Raw genomic sequence first — 25,491 nt, forward strand, 5'->3', positions numbered from 1 at the left:
CAGGCAGGCAGGCAGGTAGCTTATTACAGTCCTGCGACGGCCAAAAATACCATATTATGTTTTTTTTTTGTCCAAGAATTTGATTTATTGATTGCTGCCGGGATATAATGAGAATATCAATAAATATAACATGTAAGTAAATGTACTTGAACCTTTAATAGCATCATTTCATTATAAATTAAATGTATAACAAATTTTGTTTAAATGCATTACATCATTGTCTCACTATAATCAACAACTGAAAAAGTGTACATATAAAATTTATATCAGAAGCACATGCCAGACTCTATATCAGATGTTGTTTATAACAGTGCAATAAGATAAACTTTATTGATGCCATGGTGGTAAATTGAAGTGTCGCAGTATCAGAAGAAGCACAGTAAAGTTGACGACTATAAAAACTTGAAGAAGGACGTTATTGAAAAATAAAAACTACAGATATATTTTTATGAATAGTAGGATTAAAGCTGCAGTGGGTAGAATTGGAGCAAGTATGATTAGAAAAAGTTATTTTTATAAAATGGTCACTATATTCTGACAGTAGTGCATGAGACAGGTCATCTGAACAAAATCATGTGCCTCTGTGTCCTCCGGTGCTCCTAATGGCATCTGCAAGATTTCACAGACCGGAGGAAAACAAGCAGTAAGAGCCGAGCTGAAGCCTGCCGTCTCTGAGCAGCTGTCAATCACTCGCGAACTCCAATCAAACGGTCAAACTAGGCAGCGCTGATCAAATATGAATCAATATTCTGTTACTGTAATGCCTATTTCTCTCCTCACATGTTTTCAGAGACATCTTGTAGTGTACTGTTTAGCTGTAAAATGAGAAAGTTTGTGAGCGGACAGTTATGTTGAGGTTATACCAAGCACCGCCCACCAGCACAGCAGATAGGAACGCTCTCTCTCTGAACTGTCCTGTGATTGGCCAAAGCCTCTCTAAATTTTTCAAAGCCTGAAGACAGAGCCATGAGGAGGTGCAGAATGCCCAATGATGCCAAAATCCTTTGCATACTGAAGCTTTGGGTAAGGGGAGTTAATAGGTAAGATAGAAAAAAGTACCATTATGTCAGAGATCATGAAGATTAAAATACAAAGTAGTATCAATATAATGAATGACATGTTAAAGCTGTGCTTGCATGTATCACAGTAATAAGATGCCAAACAAAACAAGACAAGTAGAAAAGTTTGTATTGTCTTGATGCCCTGGGAATGAGAAGGGGCTTATGTATCTCCCTGTGAGTATTATGCCCTAAAACTATACAAATTCCCGATTGGCAGATAACTGCAGCCTGTGAGAACACTGGCATAACAGAGACGGCTCAGCTGATTTGGTTTAGTTGTTAGCAATTGTGCTAATCTCAATGACTCAAGCTGCTTCTGTCTCAGTGGAAAAATACAGCAGGGAAGTGGTATACCTTGGACCATTGTCAGAGCCAAACACTTTTTCAAGTGAGACGGCATGGTGTGCAACCAGTTCGAGAGATAATTAGGCCATAGAGGATCCAAAGGAGACCACAGACAATTTGTTTCTCACTCTGGCTCTGCTGATGACATGTTTGTGTAGAGATCCTGCGGAGCACCCAGCTGAGAGGAATACTGATCAGTTTGCTGTTGCTGTAAGCAACTCTTAGGGGAGGGGGCTTTTTGATGGAGGGGTAAGTACCTTTTTGTTTTACACTGGGCTGCTAAATGCATCGCTTTAATTCTAAAATGTGCTCCAATAAGTGCAGCTTTCTGATAAACACTTGCTGGTGAAAACTTTCCATTCCTGATAATCCCAAGAGCTTAAATGCAACAAATAAAAAACAAAGTTTATGAGCAGTGCCAAACAATCAGCTGAGAAGTTTTGTTTCTGTGCATAACCCAGAGCTACAAAAGTTTGACAGTCCTTTTCATATAAATGTGGAGGAGGCAAAAGGATATTTCAGTTCAGACTTTCATTGGATCTGTAATTAATCTGTTGCTTTTTTCTAAACATGTCAAGAGAATTCCTTAAAGGAAACAGCCTTGAGATGCCCGGTCAGGATAATAATCTGGTGAAGAAGACACAGTTGTTGGATCGAGGCCAGTGGGCAAACAAGTTGGAATTTCTGCTGGCTGTAGCAGGAACCCTGGTTGGGCTGGGAAACCTCTGGAGGTTCCCCTATTTGTGCTACAAAAATGGGGGAGGTAAGCAGGATTCCCAGGCTACTAAAACCATACCATGATTTTACCCCTCTTAAAATGTCAAACAGCTGCACTCAATCAAAGTGTTATGTCAACAAATATGGAAAAAGAACTGCGACGCATAAACAGATAGGAAGTTACTCAGGCGTTGTACAAAGCTGCTGTTAGTTATTAAAGAAACCTTTTTTTTTTTCCTTCTTCGTGTAACCAAATGCAACTCAGGGGACAAAGCAGACCATTGTTTTTTGCCGAATCTGGAAGTTAGCCATTAACATAAAAATCATTATAAGTTGCGAAAGTCATGCTATGCCTCCTTAAACTCTGCAGTCGCATTCCTCCAGTGTTTGATCTTTTTTAAGCCCACAGATGTGTAGATGCCACAGACATCCACAATGTGTCAGATTCTTTCGAATTTATGGGGTAAATACTATAAGAGGAACCCATGTGGACTATTACGCTATCCAGATGTTTCCATGAAAAACACAAAACCAAAAGAAACCATGAACAAAAAATCTTCTTGTAAAATCTTCGATTGTGTAATCAGCCTTTTTTAATTACATTCTCCGTGATTAGAAACATTGGTAAAACAAACAGGAATGATGATGTGTGATGTGGCTCTTTTATCAGATGTACAGGGGGAACGGTATTTTGATATGTTTGTCATGTTTCTCTCAGGTGCATTTCTGGTTCCCTACGTCTTTTTTCTGCTCTCCTGTGGAATCCCGATGTTCCTACTAGAGACGGCCATGGGGCAGTACACATCTCAAGGATGTATCACCTGCTGGAGGCACTTCTGCCCCTTGGGTGAAGGTCAGTGTAATAAACAAAACTGCACGATGCAAAAAGTAGTACCTATTGTATAAAAATACCCCTCAATTCTTACAAATGTGTCACCCTTCCAGGGGTGAACTTTTTCTTTCCTTTTTCTCCAAAATGTTCATCATCTGATGTCATTTACAGATGAATATATATCTTAACTTTACAGATACATAAAGACAGACTAAATGAAGTCAGCTAATTATAGACATAAACATCAGCAGGTGTATGTTTGTGACATTATTCCTCAAATGAATAACGGTATGAAAGTAATCATTTACAAAAGCTTACATGGAATTAAGTCTCCAAACTGTATAATTGGAAGGTCATTGAGTTTGTTGATTCAAGAGAAAAACAATGCTCTATCCCTTAAACCCTGGAACATAATGAACACGCTACCCCAAGTTTTATTGGGTTTAATTAGAGGGTCAAGTCATATTTATAAGCCCAGTAGAGGCATAGCTCAGAATATAGTTTCAAATGACAGGAAATAGTTAATGTCACAGAGTACCAGTTCTGGCTTTTTTCCCCTTCTGCTTTTTTCCCCCCACTTGTTTAAAAATAGACTCAGTACAGAACTGAATGACTTATTAATTCAGATATTTCTTGCTGCGTCGAGAACAACATACTGACTTTACCTGATTTGTCTATAACTGTCTTGATTTTATTGATTGATTATTCTCTTGGTAAAGTACATTTCTATAACAGAAGTTTATTATCCAGTCAGAGATGAACCGGTTGGTTAACTTGAGAACAAGATAATTCATTGAAAGTAAGCTGCTCAAAAGGCACAATTGTCCATAGTGCAGAACCAAGTGAATCAGCTGTGATGACCAACATCATAAAAGACCATGTTTCACAACCCAAATGACACTGTGTGTGCACAGGGGTGTGTCTGTTACTGCTTGGCCACAAACTTGGCTACGTACAGTATCAGACCTAATGTGACCCAGAGATTAGTAGGGACTCTGAGACGCACCCAAAAATCTCCACTGTAAAGATGTATTGGACATATAATGAAGTGTTCAAATCTTCATTCCCACCAAAGAATTATCCCCCCGAGGATCAGACCGTAACTCATTATGGGAATCCTTTCCCGCCGATTCAGGGTGATTGAATGGTGCTTTACTCTTTGTTGTGATCATTCTGGCTCATCGCTCAGACATGATAGTCATCTGAGCAGTTGGTGTCAACCAAGGTGAAACAAAGGGACATCGCTATGTAAAGATATAGAGGAGTAATGTCTACCTGGGCAGAGAATCAAGTTGCTCTCCCTCTGTGTGTGTTGTAATCTGAGCTTCTCTTTCCTTTGTCGACATAGCCAGGCCGGCTGCACATGCCTTTTAGTGCATGTTCACGTATGTGAGCGTGCCCCACTAGCTAGCTCACGGCCGCTGCACTGCTCTCATACTAATAATGTACAGCTAGCGGGTCATTGTTGTGAAATAAACCCCATCGGGACTTGCATCGCCCTGAAAGGGTTTATTTCACAACAATGACCTGCTAGCTGTACATTGTCCCGCTTATTACACGGCTACCTGCTTAAGAAATCAATAATTTGACACAAAAACGGTCCTCCAGAGTCCCACGTCAGAACTGCGCCCAAAGCAACGGTCTGCTATAAAGAAATAACAGACCGTGGAACGCCGTGATTGACCAATCAGAATCAAGTGATGATCAGTCAGTGTGATAAACACTGTTATCTCTGTCAGCTTTGTCACCATTGTTTGCACTGTTAGCGCTGTTAGCAGCTGTTAGCAGCTGTTAGCAGCTGTTAGCCAGCTCGCAATCCGGTATTTAGCACCTTTAAAAACGGGTCACAAATGTATCATTTCATTTTTTCAAACAGGCTAAATAATTTCCTAAAACATCTGGGAACTGTAGCTTTTAGCAAACGTTACTCAAACAGGTGTGAAAAGTACATTCGTTGGGAACTATTTCTAGACGCGGGTGAATACACATTTGGTGCTCTAGTGCAGTGGTTCCCAACCTTTTTGATTTGATCTGAACTCATGCACCCCTTCATCAATTCCCATTTTTTTCATACAACTGAACTGTCAATATTTAGGTTGGTTTGGTCAGCAATCAAACAGCTACTACCTGGAGTGAAGCTAATGTTTCAACCCTTTGTCCATTACTTTTAGCTAATCATTTGACCGGTTTAGTCATTACTTTTAGATATTTATTTCTACTATTTATTCATTACTATAACAGATGATATATTCTTTTATGAAATCACAATTTCTATTTTTTTCAAACTAGTTGAACTACTCTACAATCTCTCTATCTTTTCCCTGGGGTACCCCGGGTTGGGAATCACTACTCTAGTGAGTTTTTACAGCAGCAGGATGGTGAATGTGGGATTGACTCAGAATAAACTACAGAGCCTGTGTTTATCATTATAAATTAGCATGTCGCCCAGTGAAACAGCTTTGCTCATTGATGTGTTTTTAATAGTTTTTGGAAAACAATGGAGGTCTATGGCACCGAGGAATAAGATCGAGCAACACTCGGTAGAAGAATCAATTCATTGTTGGTTTTAGTCTTTTCATGGAATTTGTCGATGACAAGAAAAAAAAAAATTATCAGCAGCTTTATCATTCAACACGCAGAAGACTGGAAACAAACCGACCTGGATGTCTGGACACAGATTGGCATCATTTGCTTCTGTGACGCAGCTCTCAATCTGTTTCTTTATCTGTAAGTGTCTTTGCGATGCATCAACAAGATCACAAACTTGAAGATGTGTTAACTGGTTAAACAACCTTGCCTTAGCAAGCATGCCTGTCTTGAGCGAATCCACCTGTCTCAGAACAGCTACCCGGCTCGCATCGCTTTATCTGCAACCGCACTTAAATCAACCGGCTCCACTGGTCCACTGACATTGTGAATGAATTGGTCACATGACCAACCAACAAACCACGAGAGAACTACAATAGCAATGCTTTCTTTAGGAATATATGCTCTATGCTATATTATTTTGCTCATCATTATCAATAATCTACATTGTTCACACCTTGTCTGTGTCCTCAGGGATTGGCTATGCTACCCAGATTGTAATCGCATATGCTGCCGTGTCATACATCGTCATCCAGGCGTGGGCCTTCTTCTACCTCTTCTCGTCCTTCAGTGCTGAGGTCCCATGGGCCAGCTGCAGGAACGCCTGGAATACAGGTAGACATGCAGAAATGAACTACGTGTATGACAGACATCTATGTCTACATGTGTCTTTTGGTTACACGGCAGCCCTGTAGCTCACAAAAGGTACAGTTAGATAACTAGTGAGTACTGATTACTATAAAATGGTGGATTATTTTGTATTTGGTGAGTACATAGAACTGTATCTGTCTTTTTGTTTTCAAGTATTAATTTACACTTGGGTCGATTAAAACATCTCCTCCTGTTTTTCCCCACAGAGTCTTGTGTTGAATTTGATAAAACAAACGCGTCATCCAATTGGACAGCAAACGCAACAACGCCTGCAACAGAATTCTGGGAGTAAGTGTAATTCACACCTGTATTCCTTCATAGCTGACACTAAAGGTGCATTGGCATCCTGTTGTTTTTGTGTGTTTGTCTTTTTCATTCCTCTTTCTGTAAAGAGACTATAGCAGCCCGTAGAACCAATTAGTCAAATATTACGAACATTGGTCACTGGTGAGCTGCATTTCCATGTTGGTTAGCCCATACATTCTCATTATTTCTCAGTATGCTCCAATGTAGACCACAAGAAGAAGAAATGGATTGCCAACTATTGGGTGGATTGCCATGAAATTTGGTAATCTAATACAGTCTGTCACCAGAATTTTAATTCTACAAAGAATCTGGCCGTGACATACAAATAATTTGGCAGCAAAGACATAAAAACAGGGTGTGCAAGTGTTTTGCTAAGTCATGGTCAACCTTCCTTGATAGATAACATGTAGAACATTCAGTACACTAAGAACAACCTCCATTTTCACTTTTACTTACTGTAAAACAAGGTTGAGCAATTCTTCAGTCAACGTTAAGGAATGCACCACAGGAATAAGTCACTGCAGGAGGATTTCCCTCCCTGAACCATTTCACCATGATTAATGAGGTTGATTTCAGTCAAAGAGAAACACACTCTGTTTGATACTCTGCATTTGCTGTCCAGCTACACAGAGACAAAAACAAATACTCATCCATCTTTCTTCCATATCACATGCTGAGCTGAAAATGACAGAATGTAAACATTATTTCGCACACGAGCCAGACATAAATAGGATTCAAAATGAAACAAATTGTTAATTTATGTGGTTGTTCTGAAATGTGAAGGCCATCACTAATGTTGAGCAGCGTAATAAGTGCTCAGTTTTGAAGCTGCATAACTGTACTCAAGTGTTGCCAGAAATATCTCAATGACTTCTTTCCACCTGAAAAGCAAAAAATTGACTTCTGCAAAAATACATCCTTATTTTCAACATGAATGTGGTGCAATGTCTTAATATCCCCGCATGATCAGTCACATTGATCATTCTTCACTATCATAATAACCGTCTTTATTATTTCATGAACCTTATTAGAAGTCTTGAACAAAGTCTTTGTCTCAAACTGTTTTTACTGATTTGGCAATATTATTATGTGTTTATTTCAGGAGACGAGTGTTGGGTATATCCAAAGGGATTGAGGAGGTTGGTAGCCTGAGGTGGGAGTTGGCCTTGTGTCTCTTGCTGGCGTGGATCCTGTGCTACTTCTGTGTTTGGAAAGGAGTGAGATCCACTGGAAAGGTACAAGTCTTTCTTTGGAGGATGATATTGGATTTTGAGTGTGTTAGTGTGTGTGTTCCTTTTATTATTGCAACTGAAGAAGGGTTCACATTCATGGGATTCAAGTATTCCCTCATTTGGTGGTTTGTTGGTGGTGGAGAGTCTAACACAGTGGTCCATTGTCATCCTGGAAGTGACTAATTATGAAGCCTTTTTCTGTGTCCAAGTTGTGGAACTGTCTCCCTCTACATGTCAATTTCAGGCTAAAACCCCACTTATTTTCTCTGGCTTTTCTATTTCTATGTGTTTTGGGTATGTCAATATGTGTTTTTGTCACTGTGTTATTTGCCAATTTATGTGCTGTACATTTTATACCTGCTTAACATCAACATGTTAGCATTATCATTGTGGGCAGGTTAGCATGCTTATGTTTGCATTTAGCTCAAAGTACATTGTCACGCTGCTGCTAGCATGACTGTAGCGCTATTTCATGTGTTAAGAACAAACTTTTCTTTCACTGAGTCAGTCAGCTGTCTTTGAGTCAAGATCAGTGGGCAACTCCGGGTCTGAAAAGTGAAGCCAATGCTGAAGTGTCTTAAACCTGCATTCTTCTAACAGCCAGCAGGGGGCGACTCCTCTGGTTGCAAAAAGACATCTGATTGTATAGAAGTCTATGAGAAAATGAGCCTACTTCTCACTTGATTTATTACCTCAGTAAACACTGTAAACATGAGTTTATGGTCTCAATCACTAGTTTCAAGTCTTCTTCAATACAACATGATGTTCATTTAGTAAATTATTCTCCCATTTAGAGTCAAATAGACCATAAATTAGGGAATGCTTTAGGGCGGGGCTACCTTGTGATTGACAGGTCGCTACCACGGCGTTGTTCGGTCTGGGAGTTGTACATGTTTTCGTCGTAGAACTTTAACCCTTTCACTTGGTGTTTTCAGTTCATGAGAGTTAATTGCAACATTTTGGTCGCCTAAAAATTTCTTATTCAGCATTCGGTTGTTTACAAATTAATGAAAAAACATAACGAATGCAGATGCTTCCATACACGGCAGACTGTACAGAATAATTACATAGTTTATACATCAGTATGAATCCAGGAATCTTCTGTTGCAGCTTCTTATCAGAGTCTAATAATCCTTTGTCTCATTTTGACAGGTAGTTTACTTTACTGCCACTTTCCCCTATGTGATGCTGGTGGTTCTGTTGGCTCGTGGAATCACTTTACCAGGAGCTATCGATGGTATAACTTTCTATCTGTATCCTGACCCGAAAAGGTTGGTGGACCCTCAAGTAAGTAATAAATTCAAACGTTCAACATAAGACAGCTGCCCGCTCAATCGGCTCCCACCGGAAGCCCAAATACTGTAAAATATGATATATGCTTCTACTCTTACAGCAGTTCAAGCGGTGGAAGTTTACTAATATGTATGTTTTGGTATCTGGTTAGGTTTGGATGGATGCAGGTGCACAAGTTCTTTTCTCCTTTGGGATTTGTCAGGGGACTTTGACATCTCTGGGCAGTTACAATCAGTATAACAATGACTGCTACAAGTAAGTAAAGTGCTTTTCTTTTACTTTTTTAATCTGAATGCATCATTAAAACATAGCCTGAGATTTTAGCAATTATTTTTTCTCTTGTTGTATCAAACATACTATTATGTCTTGATTAGGGCTGCAACTAATGATTATTGTCATTATCAATTGATATGCTGATTTTCTTGATAAAAAAAAAAAGGTCAGAAATTGTGAAATGTGATAAATATGAGTATACATTCTCCAAGGCAACATTTTCAAATTGCTTGATTGGTCCAACTAACAGTCCAAAGCCCAACGATATTTATTTTACTATCGTATATGACAAAAATAAGCAGTAAGTCCTCACATTTCAGAAGCTCCACCGTGACCGAAATACACAGTAACACACATCCATGTCTGTCAAAGACACGTAAACAGGTGAACAGCCCTAGTTTGGATGTAGTTTGTGATTTAAATGGGCTCTTCATTCATTCTGATTCTGATTCTGATAAAGATACTGACATACGCCAATATCTGTGTTTTCTATGGCATACTTTATGGTGCTATTATGTTCTAATTTGGTCAAATGTTTCTTTTTATTAGCGAAAGGCTTATTTTACAATTCAATTCCAACGTGCATCAACATTTCTTTTTTGTTTTTAAAACCCATATTGAAACCAGAAAAATAAAATAAAATAACAATAATAATTATAGAAAGAAAATGTGGTAATGATATATTATAGGTAATAAACCTAACCTTGTCTCAAATATACTTTATGTAATAATAATAATAATAATAATAATAATAATAATATTGAGTAAATGAAAATATAAAAATATAAGATACATTCAAAGTAATGATATAAATAATAAAGAAAAATTAATAGAGAAAAAACATAAAAACATGTAAAAAAAATATACATATTGAATAAAATGTATATAAATAATAAATACACATATCTAGTGCACAAACACGTTTATAAATCTGAATGAGTCAATCTAATTTGCTCTAATTTAGTAGTTGTGATGCAATACTTTGGGAAAACTTGATAGAAGATGAAAAAAAAGTCAAGCGCTTAATCAATCAGTAAGATGATTGATAAACTATAAGAAAAAAGGAGATTTCAAAATGAAATTGACTTTTAAAGCCACTATGTGTAGAAATGTTACGCGATTACAGGAACTTGTTTTTCTGGCATACATTTTGTTTTGTAAGAATATAAATCAATCTTCAACTGATGCAGTCTATGTGTTGCTTTCAGCGTGGTTTGCCCCTACTACCACAGTGTCTTTTTCAATACAGCCACTGGGGGGAACCAAAGTTATAACTGTTGAAAGGGGATGAGGTACAGTACAGTAAACGCCTTTATTTGGTCAGGCATGATTTTCAACCTACATGCTCTCCATCAAGGCAGAGTGAATGAAAGACCGATAATAACACCTGGTTCCATGCAATGACGATCCGCGCCACATTAACATTTTACATCACTCACCATCCGTGTATTTAGATAAATGTCAATATATATCAATATAATATTTGTTGTCTTGAGCAGCCAAATGTGTTCACTTTTACCGTTATCGCATGCTCGATTATTTTCTTCTCATTGTAACATTTTTACACATTTCCATTCGTTTTTTAAACACAATTACCAAAAGAGTCATTCATTAGCTAAATACTTCTTTGTTTGTTTCCTCAGGGACACGTTTGTTCTGTGTTTGGTGAATGGCGGGTCAAGCTTTGTGGCAGGGTTTGCAATCTTTTCAGTTTTGGGCTTTATGTCCTACGAACAAGGAGTGCCAATATCTGAAGTGGCTGCTTCTGGTAAGACCGCCACTACAACACTTCTGTTACAGTACATACATTTAATGATAACCTCTCTGTTTACGTAAAGAGCTCCCACTAAGAATAATTATATAGACAGGGTTGAGTGTTTAGCTGTTGTTTGTGCTCAAATACGGAGCCTGTGACCGGCTGAAAAATGAGCATTAGTGTGGTTTTACCTGGGTTTCTCAACCTTTTAGAACTTACGATCCACTTTATTGAAAACAATTCCAAGGACCACCTTTCCAAATAAATGATGAAAACACATAAGAATAAATGGGCTATAAATGTGTGTTATGCCGCTGTCAGCTGTAATGACCAAAATAAATATTCTGCTTACCCTCATTGGGACACTGGACAGAGTGATATTGACTGAATTTTGGTTGCTGCCATAAACTGTAAGAAGTGGACGTAGTGACCCATTGGTTGGTGGACTATGGTTTTGAATCCTCGAATTTTGCGTTTTGGCCATCGCCATCTTGTTTTTTTGCAACCAGAATTGACACGAGAAGGTGGAGGTATAACCGATCGCTAAATGAGACATTTTTAGATCAAAATGTTGTAAAGTTGTAAGACAAAAACACGTACAACTCCCAGACCGGACATCGCCGTGGTAGCGACCTGTCAATCACAAGGTAGCCCCGCCCTAAAGCATCCCCTGCTTTATGGTCTATCTGACTCTAAATGGGACCATAATTTACTAAATGAACATCATGCTGTATTGAAGAAGACTTGAAACTAGTGATTGAGACCATAAACTCATGTTTACAATGTTTACTGAGGTAATAAATCAAATGAGAAGTAGGCTCATTTTCTCATAGACTTCTATACAATCAGACTTCTTCTTGAAACCAGAGGCATCGCCCCCTGCTGGCTATTAGAAAGAATGCAGGTTTAAGGCACTTCCTCTTTGGCTTCACTTCTCAAACCCGAAGTCAAGTATTTTTTGAAAGTGCCTTCCCTTTTACAAACAGTTTCCAATGATGACTTCTTAGATGATTCTATGATCGTGAAGGGTTTCTTGCTACGAGCTACGCACGCAGCAACCATATAGCTAGCTGTCAAAGTGGCTTTTGACTGAGTTGTTAATGTTGTGTTGACTTTCTGTTGTGCCTGAAGCCCGTTCCTTTTCCTGAGCAAACATCCCCAACAAATCCAGGGTGCTTTCTGTTTAAGTATGAAGAATCCACATTTAATGTATTCAGGGTCATATTTCCTCACCGCATGCTTTGGAGCTTTTACCGGTGCAGGTTTGTCTCCCATATTACCTTTTTCGTTTCAAAAACCGACCCATTTTGTGTCACTGCATTCGAGGAAACGTTAGCTAACTAACAGTGGCAAAACACAAGTTTGTCTCTACGATGTGTCGTGATTGGTGTGGTGATATTGAAACGTCATTGGTCATTAAAAATATGCATTTTAATTTGACATTTTTTATTTATGTGAATTCCTGAACACATTTGTGATATGAAAATAATTAGCTTTGCAAATGACCAAATAATGTTTTTTTTTTTTTTTTTAATTTAATCTAACCATTTGGCAGTACCTCTGTGTTCCACTAGATGGCGTTCTTAGACTGGTTGAAAATAGCTGGTTTTTATATGTTTATCCATTTTGAATTGGAAACTTCCAGCATAATAATTTACTGCAGGACACATTGGTCATCACTTATCAAGCTACTGACCAAATCAAAAGTGAACTTGAAGTGGATCTGCGCTGATTTCACCGCAAATGTTTCTTTTCATTGATTCATCTTTAATGTCCCAAAAAAAAAAAAAATCTGACTATCTGGGAAAACGTGTTAATTTCAAAGATTAATACAATTTTTAATACAATACAACCTCTCAGATTATCCTTTTAATCCTACGTCTAAGACAGTTAAACGCCCTTCCTGTATTTTCACTTTAATAATACATTTGTGAGATTTCCAGCCCACCAGTGAAATTCTTTGATTGAGTTTTCCGCAATTAACAAGCCACCAAAAAATCTGCAGGAAATAAATGATGTCGTCGACGTCAAGTCAATATGGTCCACAGTCCTTGTCTGCAGCAATCAAATCTGTACTTCAAATAATTGCATTTTAAAGGCAAAAAAGAGATGATTTGTGGGAGCTGGAATACAACTGAGTGTATTTTAACATTTGTCAACATTTGTCACATGATTACACGATAATATGAATATTGTCCCTTAAAAGTAATCTAAATTATAATTAGTTTCATCTGCATGTTCTCAATACAGGACCTGGATTGGCATTTATTGCGTATCCACGTGCAGTAGCTATGATGCCTTTTCCGCAGATATGGTCCATATGTTTCTTCATCATGGTCATCTTGTTGGGTGCAGATACACAGGTGAGATACAAACACATTTTCATTAAGTAGTTATAAATCCTCATTAATCTTTGTTGATTGCAGACATCAGCTTTTTGTCTTGGAAGTATTTCAGTTTACTCATCGGTCTGTGTCTCTGGCAGTTTGTGAGTCTGGAGTGCCTGATGACCTCCGTGACCGACATGTTCCCCACCGTGTTTCGAAGAGCTTATCGCCGAGAACTGCTGCTGCTTTGTCTCTGCTCTGTTTGCTTCTTTCTCGGCCTCCTTCTCGTCACAGAGGTGAGAAGAACTCATGTGTGGTGTGTTCACAATGAATAAAAGTGAGCCTGTGTACTGTCCTAAAACAAGCCAAGACAATCTCCCCCTGGACCTGCATCACGCCGAATCGCTTTAGTCATCTCATTTTAAAAAGCAAAATGTGAACCAATCTGAACATTAAGCAAACTTGTTGTGTTGTTAACTTGTTTTTGATGTGGAATAACAATCAACCCTTTGTCTTCCTGCAGGGAGGCTTATATTTCCTTCAACTTTTTGACCACTACGTTTGTAGTGGCAACAATCTTCTCCTTCTTTCAGTGTGTCAGTCGATAGCAATCGGATGGATATATGGTGAGTCATTAAGGTTATCCTGCATTAATCAAACAATGTATTTGTAAGCTTTAAAAGGTTTTAGAAGGTTTTTGTCTTTTGATGAAAACCGACAAAAGTCCACTTTATAGCGTGGTATGTATTCCTTGATGCAAACCTAACCAGTGAAGGACAACATGCTTTGACAACATGCTGTAAACTTTTGTGAAGGCCAGCACCTTCAGCTGTTCAGCACCTGTTGTGACTAAAGGGGTTAATTCAGGTAAAGGTATCTCTTGACATTTCTGCTTAACATGGCTTACCACACTCACCATATGGTTATCTGAATTTTAGAAGGACACTTCCAGCGGCATAAAATACATAAAAACGTCATTCTACACAGTTTAAACTACGTAAAGGAGATTCACAGTTTGTTTCCACCATAACCTTATTTAACAAAAAAACTCGCCATTTTGGTGCAGCTTTTTAATTGGGCTTCAAAGCTGCAGTATAGGCAGAATTGGAGCAAGTATGATTAAAAAAAGTTATTTTTATAAAACGGTCACTATATCCTGACAGTAGTGCATGAGACAGGTAATCTGAAAAGAAGAAATCATGTGCCTCCGGTGTCCTCTGGTACTCTTAATGGCATCTGCAAGATTTCACAGACCAGAAGAAAACAACCAATCAGAGCCGAGCTGGAGCCTGACGTCTCTGAGCAGCTGTCAATCACTCACAAACTCTGATCAAACGGTCAAACTAGGCAGGGCTGATCAAATATGAATCAATATCCTGTTACTGTAATGCCTATTTCTTGCGTAAAATGTTTTCAGAAACATCTTGTAATGTAGTTTGGCTGTAAAATGAGAAAGTTTGTGACCTGGCAGCCATGTTGAGATCAGTTGAGGAAAAACCAAGCACCGCCCACCAGACAGAGCAAACTTTCTCATTTTACAGCTAAACAGTACACTACAAGATGTTTCTGAAAACATGTGAGGAGAGAAATAGGCATTACAGTAACAGAATATTTAATCATATTTGATCAGCGCTGCCTAGTTTGACCGATTGATCGGAGTTCACGAGTGATTGACAGCCGGCTCCGTTGAATGAACAGCCGATATTAACGCTCTCCCTGAAATGACCTGTAATTGGTCAAAGTCTCCCGTCTGAAAGTCTGAAAACAGAGCCATGAGGAGGTGCGTAAAGTCTGAAAACAGAGCCATGAGGAGGTGCGTAAAGCCTGAAAACAGAGCCATGAGGAGGTGCGTAAAGCCTGAAAACAGAGCCATGAGGAGGTGCGTAAAGCCTGAAAACAGAGCCATGAGGAGGTGCGTAAAGCCTGAAAACAGAGCCATGAGGAGGTGCGTAAAGCCTGAAAACAGAGCCATGAGGAGGTGCGTAAAGCCTGAAAACAGAGCCATGAGGAGGTGCGTAAAGCCTGAAAACAGAGCCATGAGGAGGAGCAGAAGTCTAGTTTTCTCTCAGAATACTTAACCCTCCTATTATCTTTGGGGTCAATTTGACCCCATTCAATGTTTAACGTCTCTAAATAAATGATTGACATCATTTTTTTTGCTTCATATTTAATGACTTTTCCTAATTTAATGGGGACAAATGGGTAAACATAAAATTAAAATGATGATATGTTTTCAATGTCCTGTACACATGCTGTACGCATCGGTGTTCTTTGGGGTCAATTTGACCCCAGGCTGTTTTAGCTGTATAAAACATATATATATATATATATATATAAATATCAACATTTTACACACATTTGTTTTGGATGATATTGACGTCACTATAACATGCAACTTTATAATCTTCAAAAAGCTTTAGGGCCCTAACATAACATAACCATAACTGTAGTAGTGTGAGAACCACTGATAGTTCACACGACATGGGGGAGGGGAAACATCATTCTCGCGAGAACTTTGATATTTCCCCACGCTTTGGGGGCGGCAAAATATGGTTCCCGTGAAGATATTGATTTTATTTAAAGGGCTATTTAGGTAGTCAACAAACAAACATAAAGTACCTGACACATAAACTTGGGTAACAATTTTAATTATAATCATTTTCTGGAGGTTTAAATTGCTTGGATAAAGGATGTTAGTAAATTTGAAGGTAACAGGAGGGTTAAATTACAATACACTGAAAGGTTATTATGGCATTTTTGCCCAATGATGCCAAAAACATTCTGCCTACTGCAGGTTTAACTCAGTCCAATAATGCATCTTTTAAGCCAAGATCAATATCCTTTTCAAAAAGAGCGAGCTCATAGCAGAGTGCACTTCTCTATCTGTTTTACTGAGAGTCAAAAAGAACGTCTCCCCCCCCCGTAAGATGCCGACCATGAACCGCAACAAAGGTCAAAAGTTGGATTTGGACCACATCTCTCCCTCATTTCCTGTCATCTCTCTCTACTATCACTATCTAATAGAGGTATACAAATATTTTAAAAAAAGGTCTCAAATTAAGCTTTCTGTATCTTTTTTTTTTTTTTTTTTTTTACTATTTGTCAAATCTTGATAGAGAACATTCTTTGTTGAATATTAAAAAAAAATCTAAATTTTAAAAATAAAGTAATTGATAGGTATTTTAATACAGTGACTAACACAAGAAAGGAATCAAAGTTATTCTTTGTTTGTTTACATCAAGGATGTTTGTAAAAAGCAGCAGAAAAATAGGCCCGACCAATATCATTATCTTATTATCTTATCACAAATATATCGTCAGCAGATAAGTAATAAGAAAAGGCAGTACAAAAATGCTAAAGATTTGTTTGAGGTCATTTAGAAACAGTGTCTCCATTACACAGAGAGGACTGACAACTGCACAATGTTGCGCTCAGTATCTTAGTCATAACTCGTTTAATAACCAAATTTTAGGGTTTCTTATTTAAAAGTCACGTGTTGGTGTTGGATTTTTTGAAACTCAGTGTTACGTTCCTCGATTAGAGTCCAGGGGATGAGTAACAATTAAATTAAACCAGGGAAAACGTCACACTCCCAAATATTTATATCAGTATCAATCTCAAAAATCCCAATTTAGATGGTGAAAATATGACGGTTGGGGTTTAAAAATACATTTATCACTGTTTTTGAAGGTATAAACAAACAGCATGAAGCTCCATTAAAAAGGGTGCAAGTTTGTATCAAGCTGCAGTGTGTGAGTGGTCAGTTTCTCCAAACTGAGGCTGCTGTGAACAAAATGATGGCAAACAGACCTCATTTTAGGTCTAGGTTAAACAACAGTCAAGTTTTCACTTAAATTACACTGTAACCAACATTTCTATCGTTGATCTCGGGGGTTTTAAGCCTACAAGTTGTTTTTCCGTTACTAAATGAGGTGAGTGTTGACGCTCCTATAGCTTGAATTCCTTTGTGCCTTTACAACGTGGCCTAATACCTCACTCCTGTGCTACTTTGACAGTTGATTAATGAGACATTTTGTCAACACTTACATTCCCATGTTGTTTTTAACATGCAGCTTTCACTCCTGTTTAAGCTTGATGGGCATTTGATCTCTTTGGCACTCTTTCTTTGGCTGTGAATGAATACAAAAGATATTAGAGAGCTGGATACATTCACTCTGTAAAAACCCGTCCTTCACACTGCCCCCCTTGTCAACAGGGATTTAAATACTGCCTCAGAGGGGTTTGGGGTTGATGTGAGAAAATGTTTGACATGGTAAAGTGCTGTTGCCAACTGTTGTTGATTAAATATTAACTGTACCACTACATTAGCACCCACAAAAGTTACTCTTAAAGCTGAAGTAGGCGAGATAGGAGCAAATATGATTAAAAAAAGGTGAATCAATATTATGTATATATATATATAATATATATTATGTTACGTTCATTTAATTAATGCAATTAATTAATTAATTAATTAATCAATTGATAAAATGTGGCATAAATTGGTATTTCTGCCTTCTGTTTAATTTTCCCATTTATTTATATATTTTTTTAAATGTATTTATATATTTTTGCATTTATTTTAGTTAATTAATTAATTAATTTATGCATTTATTTTTTTATTTGTTAGTCATGCACCCTGACCCCATGATCACACCCAGAAAAGAATACAGAAATAAATAAGTTTGGGGAAATAAATAAGGGGTGAAATGCAAAGGGAAAATTGTGCCTAAATAAATAAATACATGCATTTAAAAATAAATATAAAATAAATTAAAAAAAATAATGTATAAATAAATTAAAAAATGTAAAACTAAATACATAAATAAATGGGGAAAATTAAACAGAGGAATAAATAAAGAAGAAAATTAAAACAGAAATATCAATTTATGTCACAATTTTTCAATTAATTATTTATATTTATTTTCATTATTATTTTTGCTACATTTAATGTTTATTTATCGAATCATTTATTTATTTATTCACTTTTTTTTTATTTTGGCAGGTTCAGTCCACCATACCACGGTAGCTGTTTGACTAGAAAGACACAACAACTAACCATAATATCTCTATAACTACAATTATGATCAAATTGACACATATTCTATTACACAGACTGGTGACACTTATGAAAAGTTTAAGTTACATCTCCTCTCTCTTACATTTCCCTCAAAATGTTTTCAAAACTCAGCACTTGAACATACATCAGCATGATAAGAACTACCTAAAATGACAGAAACCAACTTTGGGAAAAAATTATTTGACGTGCACTTTGACTTTTGACCCATGTCCCATCCGCTAACATGGAGATGGAGGAATTTATGACCTATACTGCAGACAGCCACCAGGTGGCAATCAAGATGTTTTGGCTTCCCTTTTCGGGAGCTGTCATTTCTCCAGCTTTATGTACAGTCTATGATATCTACAGATTTTAAGTTAAAACAGGCTGTTTATTTTCCTTTTGATTACCAGGCGCAGACCGTCTCTATGACAACATTGAAGACATGGTGGGTTATCGTCCATGGCCAATAATGAAGTATTGCTGGCTTTACATCACCCCCTCTGTTTGTCTGGTGAGTGAAATAGTTTCTTTAATTCCCATCGACAGTAAAAAGACGTGCAGTTTGATGTATTTGTGCATAAAAGAGATGACAAAGTGAATGAGTCTTTTCTGTGAGAGAAGTGGTGAACAAAAGAAAATTGAAGCAGTTTTGACTAACTTCTTTTTGATGTTTTGAGTTTACCACCAGTCTACTTATGTCCTCAAATGTCATCACTGCCACTTGTGCTTAAAGTGGCAGGAGGTGCGTAGTGAGAGATACGAGTGAATGAAGAGGTGAAGAAGTGAGATTTTTAAAAATGTGAATTGAAGAGAGTTTCCTGAGTATTTCCTTTGGACAAACAGGCTATATCTGAGAGGTCTTGGTTTGGAGGGATAGAGACGCTCTCTTCGTTGTTATCAAGGGGGCTACAACAGGCACATTTTACAGGAAAAATATTGCCAAATGTGAGGTGATACAGAGAGGAAGGAAGGAAGGAAGGAAGGAAGGAAGGAAGGAAGGAAGGAAGGAAGGAAGGAAGGAAGGAAGGAAGGAAATCATATTGCCACCTACGTACGTGTTTATGGTACAGGAAAGTTAATATATGGTATATGTTGACCTTTACCTGAACAAATATGGTCTTTCTTATTTGTTTCACATCTTTCCCAATCACTCACTTTTCACCTCAAACTGCATCTGAGCCAAAAACAAGGAGGAGGGAATGAGATGGGTACCTAACAAGTAATTGAATATACACAATCAAACAAAGAGAGAGAGGTGAGGGAGGGAGGGAAAAGAAGGAGAGTTGAAAAAAAATTCTACGACAGATTATAACATGTCAAAAGTTTAAAGGCAGTTCAACAAAGCCTGCTGGTTACACTGAATACCGAACATTACAAAACATACATTACATGGATAAGATATGTTGACGCCTGAATAAAGTATGTGGATAACAAGCTGCATGAGAGTTAACAAGATCAGGCACTGATGTTGGGCAATAAGACTTGGCTTGTGTCTCAGTTCTTCCCAGAGGTATATGGGTCGGAGGTAAAGGTCTGGTTTCATAAAAATGTTTTTAGACTGTATGTAGTGTTAGGCCAGTTTTGCTCTGTCTAATACAAGTTAGAAAAGTTTCACTAAAACAACGATTTTTTATTTATTCCCCTATCTAGTCATCTATTTAATTTTCCCTTTTATTTATTTATTTCTGTTAATTTATTTATTTATTTTATCATTTTTTTCTAAATGTATTTTTAAATGTATTTTTAAATTGATTTATTGATTATTAAATGTAATTTATTTATTTATGTATTTATTTACTTACTTACTTACTCACTCAGGACTACTCGAGGTTAAAAGTTAGTGATCTGACCTGATTAATCGGAAACTGTATGAAAATAATAGTTTTGTTTTTTTCCTGTCAGGGTACCTTCATCTTTTCAGTGGTGAAATACAAGCCTCTCAAGTTCAACAAAACCTACGTCTACCCGACCTGGGCTTATGCTTTGGGCTGGTTCCTTGGAATGTTCTGCGTTCTCATGGTTCCTCTGTGGATCATCTTTAAACTTACGCAGATGAAAGGGACGATAGGGCAGGTATGTACTCAGTAAAGAAAGATAAATATTACGATGATGATGATATGATAATTAACTGAATTTCTTTAGGTTTGGGATTGTTGGTCAGACAAAAACACTTAATTTAAATATGTCAAGTCACGCTCTGGGAAATTATAAGAGGCACTTTTCACTATTTTCAGTCATTTCATAGAACCAACAATTAATCAAGAAAAGGAATCAGCAGATTAGTGGATAATGAAAATAATCGGTAGTTGCAGCCCTAATGTTGATTAATTCCGTCCTGGCGTTCCCTGAGATATTGCTTTCCCAAGAATGGGTCGGACGGACGGACAACTTGAAAACATAATGCCTCAGGCCACGGCTTTATATTTTTAGATTTACATTTAAAAAGCTTTCATAAACTGATCTATTAGTAATATTAATCTACATTAGGGCTGCAACTACTGCTTGTTCTACTGTTGTACAACTATTGCTTATTGTACAGTTGTACAACTACTGCTTATTTTACCGTTGTACAACAAGCATCAGATTCCAGTTACATAAAGGAGTAATAAGAGCTTTCATAAGGAACGGCAGCGTGTCAATGAGGCCCCTCCGGGCCCAGACATGCATGTCAAGGAGATGCAGCTGCACATACCGACAAAGACACTCAACTTGACACTAATGATGTCTAGAAGTGTGAGAAAATTAGAGTTAAGAGGCCAGGCTTCTCTATATAGGCTTAGTTTGTATGTTTGATATTGCGTATTACAGGCTCATATTTTTCTTTTTTCTTTTTATTTGACATCTTGTCACTGGCTGTCACTGACAGTTATTGCCATTATTGCTTAAACTGCATATTAATTCTCAAGTAATAGTTTGCTGTGACAAATATCCACCACTATTCAACAAGAAAAATTCAGATTGCTTGTTTTGTCTGACTAAGATATTCAATTTACTATCATATAAGACAAAGAAAATAATTTGAGAGGGTGGACCGAAAAATGAAAATGATCTCCACTATTAATCAATTCTCACAATCGTTGACGATTATTTTTTTGCTGTTGGACGAAGTGGTTAGTCAACTAATCGTTTCAACCCTATTAAAATAATTTTGAACTAGTACTAGACAAAAAATGTACACTTTGACAGCACAAATTCAGAGAATACTATAGTTTTGTACATTTAAAGGATTTTCACACAGTGTCAAAAACCTCAGCCTGACTCAACTTTTGCCAAAAACTCAATGCATCATCATCCAGCAACACACTGCATCCATCAAATATATGCAAGGGCAAAAACCTGGTAGAATACTCTAAACCTCAATATGCTGGCGTGGCCCAAACAGGCCAGCACAGCCAAAAACGTACCTTTAGATGTGACTGGTTGAAAGAGTAATCATGGCACTGAGATAATCATGTAATCCGGACAGCGTCTTCCTGTAAACACACAATGAGAATGAAAAGTCAGAGGATCAGTTATTACGATTCATTCTTAGGGGGTGTAAGAATATATTTAACAGATTTCATAACAATCTGTCCAATAGGTGTTGAGACACTAAAAAGCACAAAAGTCAACTTCATAGTGGCGCCAGAGGAAAAGTCAGATGATCAAGTACAAGATGGCAATATGCCACCATGGATGTATTAAGAGAACTGGATACAGCGTTGGAGGCGGGCTCCCGTTCATTTCTAGAGTTGCTCAGTGGCGCATGAAGCCAAAATGGCTCAACTGCCGAGTGATAAAGTACCTGGATCATCAGGCGATCTTCCGCATCCATTGGGCCCATAGAGCAGGCGCAGTAGCGTTTCCTTTAACCCCGCCTCACAGCCCTCGCTCCAGCCTCGGTCTGGGTCTCATTCACATGAACGGGGGAAGTAAAGTAACTTTGGATTCAGCTATTAGAGCATTTTACAACTTTTAGGACCTAATGATTTAAATAAGGACTATTCAAGTGTTCATACTGGGAAGTTGATTTGCCTAAAAACAAATCACCCGCCGAGTTACAGACGTTTTTTTCCAAATGTAAGTCTATGGGGAAAAGTATTTTTGGGCCCAATGACATCACGTGACGGACACGGAAGTTGTAGTACCGCCGTTTGGCTACTACAAAAATTAGCTTCAAACCCGGCGCACTTCCTGGGGGTTGTTTGCCACCCACAGTGCTCCTCCCCATGTGTTAAACTGTCGCCACATTAATCTTTAACATTCGTACAGTGTGTTACAAAGTAATGTAGTAAAACTTTTAACAAATAGGAAGGAGCACTGAGGGAGACGTAATGCTGTTGGTGTCGTTCCCTCCTTTTCTGGATGTGTTTCTGCTGACCAGTTTGGGAAACCTGCTGCACTGCACTGCATGTCAACATTTTGTCTAATGTGATGTGAACGGACTGATTGTTTCTACAGAACCTCAGGCAGCTTTGTCGCCCTGAAAACAAGACACACGGCACAGCAAAGCAACCGGAGCAATGCCCTCTGAACCCAGACAACTCTCTTACTCCCGCTGCCAATGAATACAAAGCAAGTGGTGCAGCTGAGATGGAGATGCAGATGTGAGAAACTGAACCTTTTTTTGCTAATGTTTTAAATGTAATTTTTGATTTTAAGCTCCGGGTTTTACAAGCTAAGCTTTTTGAAGAAATTAAGATGAGCAATACATTCTGAAGTTACCATACCAGGTCTGCAACCTGCGCAATAAGCAATGAGTCTTGTATAATATACAGTGTTGAAAACACAGAGTTTTAAAAAAAAATCTATTTTCAGTTAAAGCAAAACATTTAATATGTCTGATTAAGTAACTGTTTTCATGTTTCAGTATGACAGATAGAGATTCAAGAGATGCCAATTTTGATTATCACTGCCCACTAAGCTGCACTGTCGCCACAGATTGTTAGACAATCTCCAGAGTGCTTTATTGATCCAAGCGGGATTTTGGGGGGGTATTGTTTTAGATAGAGTACTAGCAACAGGCTGCCACTGGAGCTGCGTCATCTTGCCAAAAATGACACAATAAAACAATTTAAGAAAAATATCCCCAGCTCCAAAGGTAGTGGCAGCTGATATATTCATACAATGCAGAACGCCTTTATAAGGAATTCACATAAGTGGTACAGGTTGCCTTTTTATTCTTTGATATACACTTTTGAAATGGTTGCCTAATATATATATATATATATTATTATCTGGGTCTATTAGCTATCTATGTTATATATTTTTATGCTGTTACATTTATTTACCTGCATATCTGTTGTTATATTACGTTCTGCCGCGACCATGAGCCTGAATCTGCTACCAAGAATCAAGCTGCTTCCGACAGTTCAGTCTGCATTTTGCTGTGCCTCGTAAGCCCACCACACTCATCACATCTCACTGACTGATGTGATTTGTTTACGGGTCTCCAAACTCACAGTTTACTGTATGGAAAGAGAGTGGATTAATTGGGAAGATTGCACAGATATGCTCTGTAAAATAATACAACATTGAGAGTAGAAATTGCTGTTTTGCTACCTAAGTTCTGATATGGCACTGAGGTTGTTGTCCGTTGATGAAAGATTGCCCTGCTTATTAGGTGTTTACCGCCAAGTTTAAATGCATAGAGAAGCAAAGTGAGACTGTCGAGCGCTTCCAGGGTTCCAGAAATATAAGACCTATTTATTTTCTACATAGGAAATGTTAGGTGACTGACAACATGCCCACTTGTTCACAATGGGCAGTCACTCTAACAGGCATGAAACTCTGCACAAAATTATGTTACCAGCAATGCTAATAGCAGTCTGAAGCTACAGATTACACCTGGTAGCACACCATTGATGCATTTGTGCCCAAAGATGATATATTTAGTAAAAGGAAAAATGCATCAACATTTGTTATGATCGGTCAAAAGTCTTGACATTTGGTATGGACATACTTTGGGCGAGTATCTAACAGTACAACTTTGACAGTTTGACAAAATTTTGCTAAAATTTGGTTTATTAAATGTTTTCCATATGAAATATTTTTTTACGCTATGTGTGCATATCTTTGATATTCAACTTGTTATGAGTTCATAGATACCAAATACTTGATTGTGCTCCTTGTAGTTTCTGAGATACAGCCATTTTCCTATTATTATATATCTAGTCTTTTGGTCACATGGGACGACTGTTTTGTCCTAAAATTAGGACTGTCAAAGTTAACACGATGACAACGCGTTAACGCAAATTTGTTTTAGTGCCACTAATTTCTTTAACGCTGTGAAATAATTGATACACAAGTTATCTTTGGAAGGAAGAGGTCCGGAGCTGATGATGTCTTACAAAAGAAGGTTTATTGAAGCTTGATCAAGGAGAATTGACAGGTCTCCACAATAGATGCTCTCTGCGTGAAGGCCTCACAACTCTGTAGCTACATTTTTAAAATTTCAGATTCTTTTAGATCTCGTCAAACACAGACATGGTAAGGCAAAAACAGATAATTTGCACTTACCACCTCTGTTGTTTTGTTGGGATCCTGTTCGTGACGCCAAATTGTGATGGAATAATTGATACACAAGTTATCTTTGGAAGGAAGAGGTCCGGAGCTGATGATGTCTTACAAAAGAAGGTTTATTGAAGCTTGATCAAGGAGAATTGACAGGTCTCCACAATAGATGCTCTCTGCGTGAAGGCCTCACAACTCTGCCCTTCCGCCCTGGTGCTCAGTGTCTTACCCCTTATCATGTTTTGACTTACTCCGTTCCTCTGGCATCTCTGACCCTGGTTGCCCTAGCGACTGGCTCTACGGTCTCCACTACAGGCACAGCTGTACAGATAACGGTGGCTCCTCTAGACAGGACTCCAACCCAATAACGTCAACAGAGGGACACTCTGACAAACACTCTGACCTTTCTACCAATAAGAGAGGAATTGATGGAAAATTCCATCACAAACGCATTAACGCAACTTGCGATTTTTAGGTTGTAGTGGGCTCAATTTTCAAGCTAACGTGAAGATACTGGCATCATACAAACTAGAAACCTAAGGAATCCATCGGTACCAA

The 25,491-nt window shown here is 37.9% G+C and overlaps 1 protein-coding gene across 4 annotated transcripts; it reads left to right on the top strand.

Annotated features, from left to right (window-relative positions):
• Positions 1 to 24,700, top strand: LOC141773861 (sodium- and chloride-dependent GABA transporter 2-like). Of its 4 annotated transcripts, none has more exons than XM_074646006.1 (16): positions 1 to 132; positions 1,565 to 1,655; positions 1,985 to 2,169; positions 2,842 to 2,976; positions 6,016 to 6,156; positions 6,399 to 6,480; positions 7,601 to 7,733; positions 8,883 to 9,017; positions 9,175 to 9,278; positions 10,940 to 11,064; positions 13,303 to 13,415; positions 13,538 to 13,675; positions 13,903 to 14,005; positions 18,852 to 18,952; positions 20,344 to 20,514; positions 22,882 to 24,700. In XM_074646006.1, the coding sequence occupies exons 2-16, from the start codon at positions 1,648 to 1,650 to the stop codon at positions 23,029 to 23,031; spliced, it is 1,824 nt and encodes a 607-aa protein (XP_074502107.1). In that variant the 5' UTR covers positions 1 to 132; positions 1,565 to 1,647; the 3' UTR covers positions 23,032 to 24,700. The 4 variants fall into 4 exon arrangements, with proteins under 4 accessions (XP_074502107.1, XP_074502096.1, XP_074502115.1 ...); XM_074645995.1 differs by lacking the exon at positions 1 to 132 and adding an exon at positions 967 to 1,023; XM_074646014.1 differs by lacking the exon at positions 1 to 132 and having other exon boundaries at positions 1,081 to 1,655; positions 22,732 to 24,700.
• Positions 24,701 to 25,491: the final 791 nt, after the last annotated feature.

Source organism: Sebastes fasciatus, chromosome 1, assembly GCF_043250625.1.
Source record: "Sebastes fasciatus isolate fSebFas1 chromosome 1, fSebFas1.pri, whole genome shotgun sequence".
Taxonomy (NCBI): Eukaryota; Metazoa; Chordata; class Actinopteri; order Perciformes; family Sebastidae; genus Sebastes; species Sebastes fasciatus.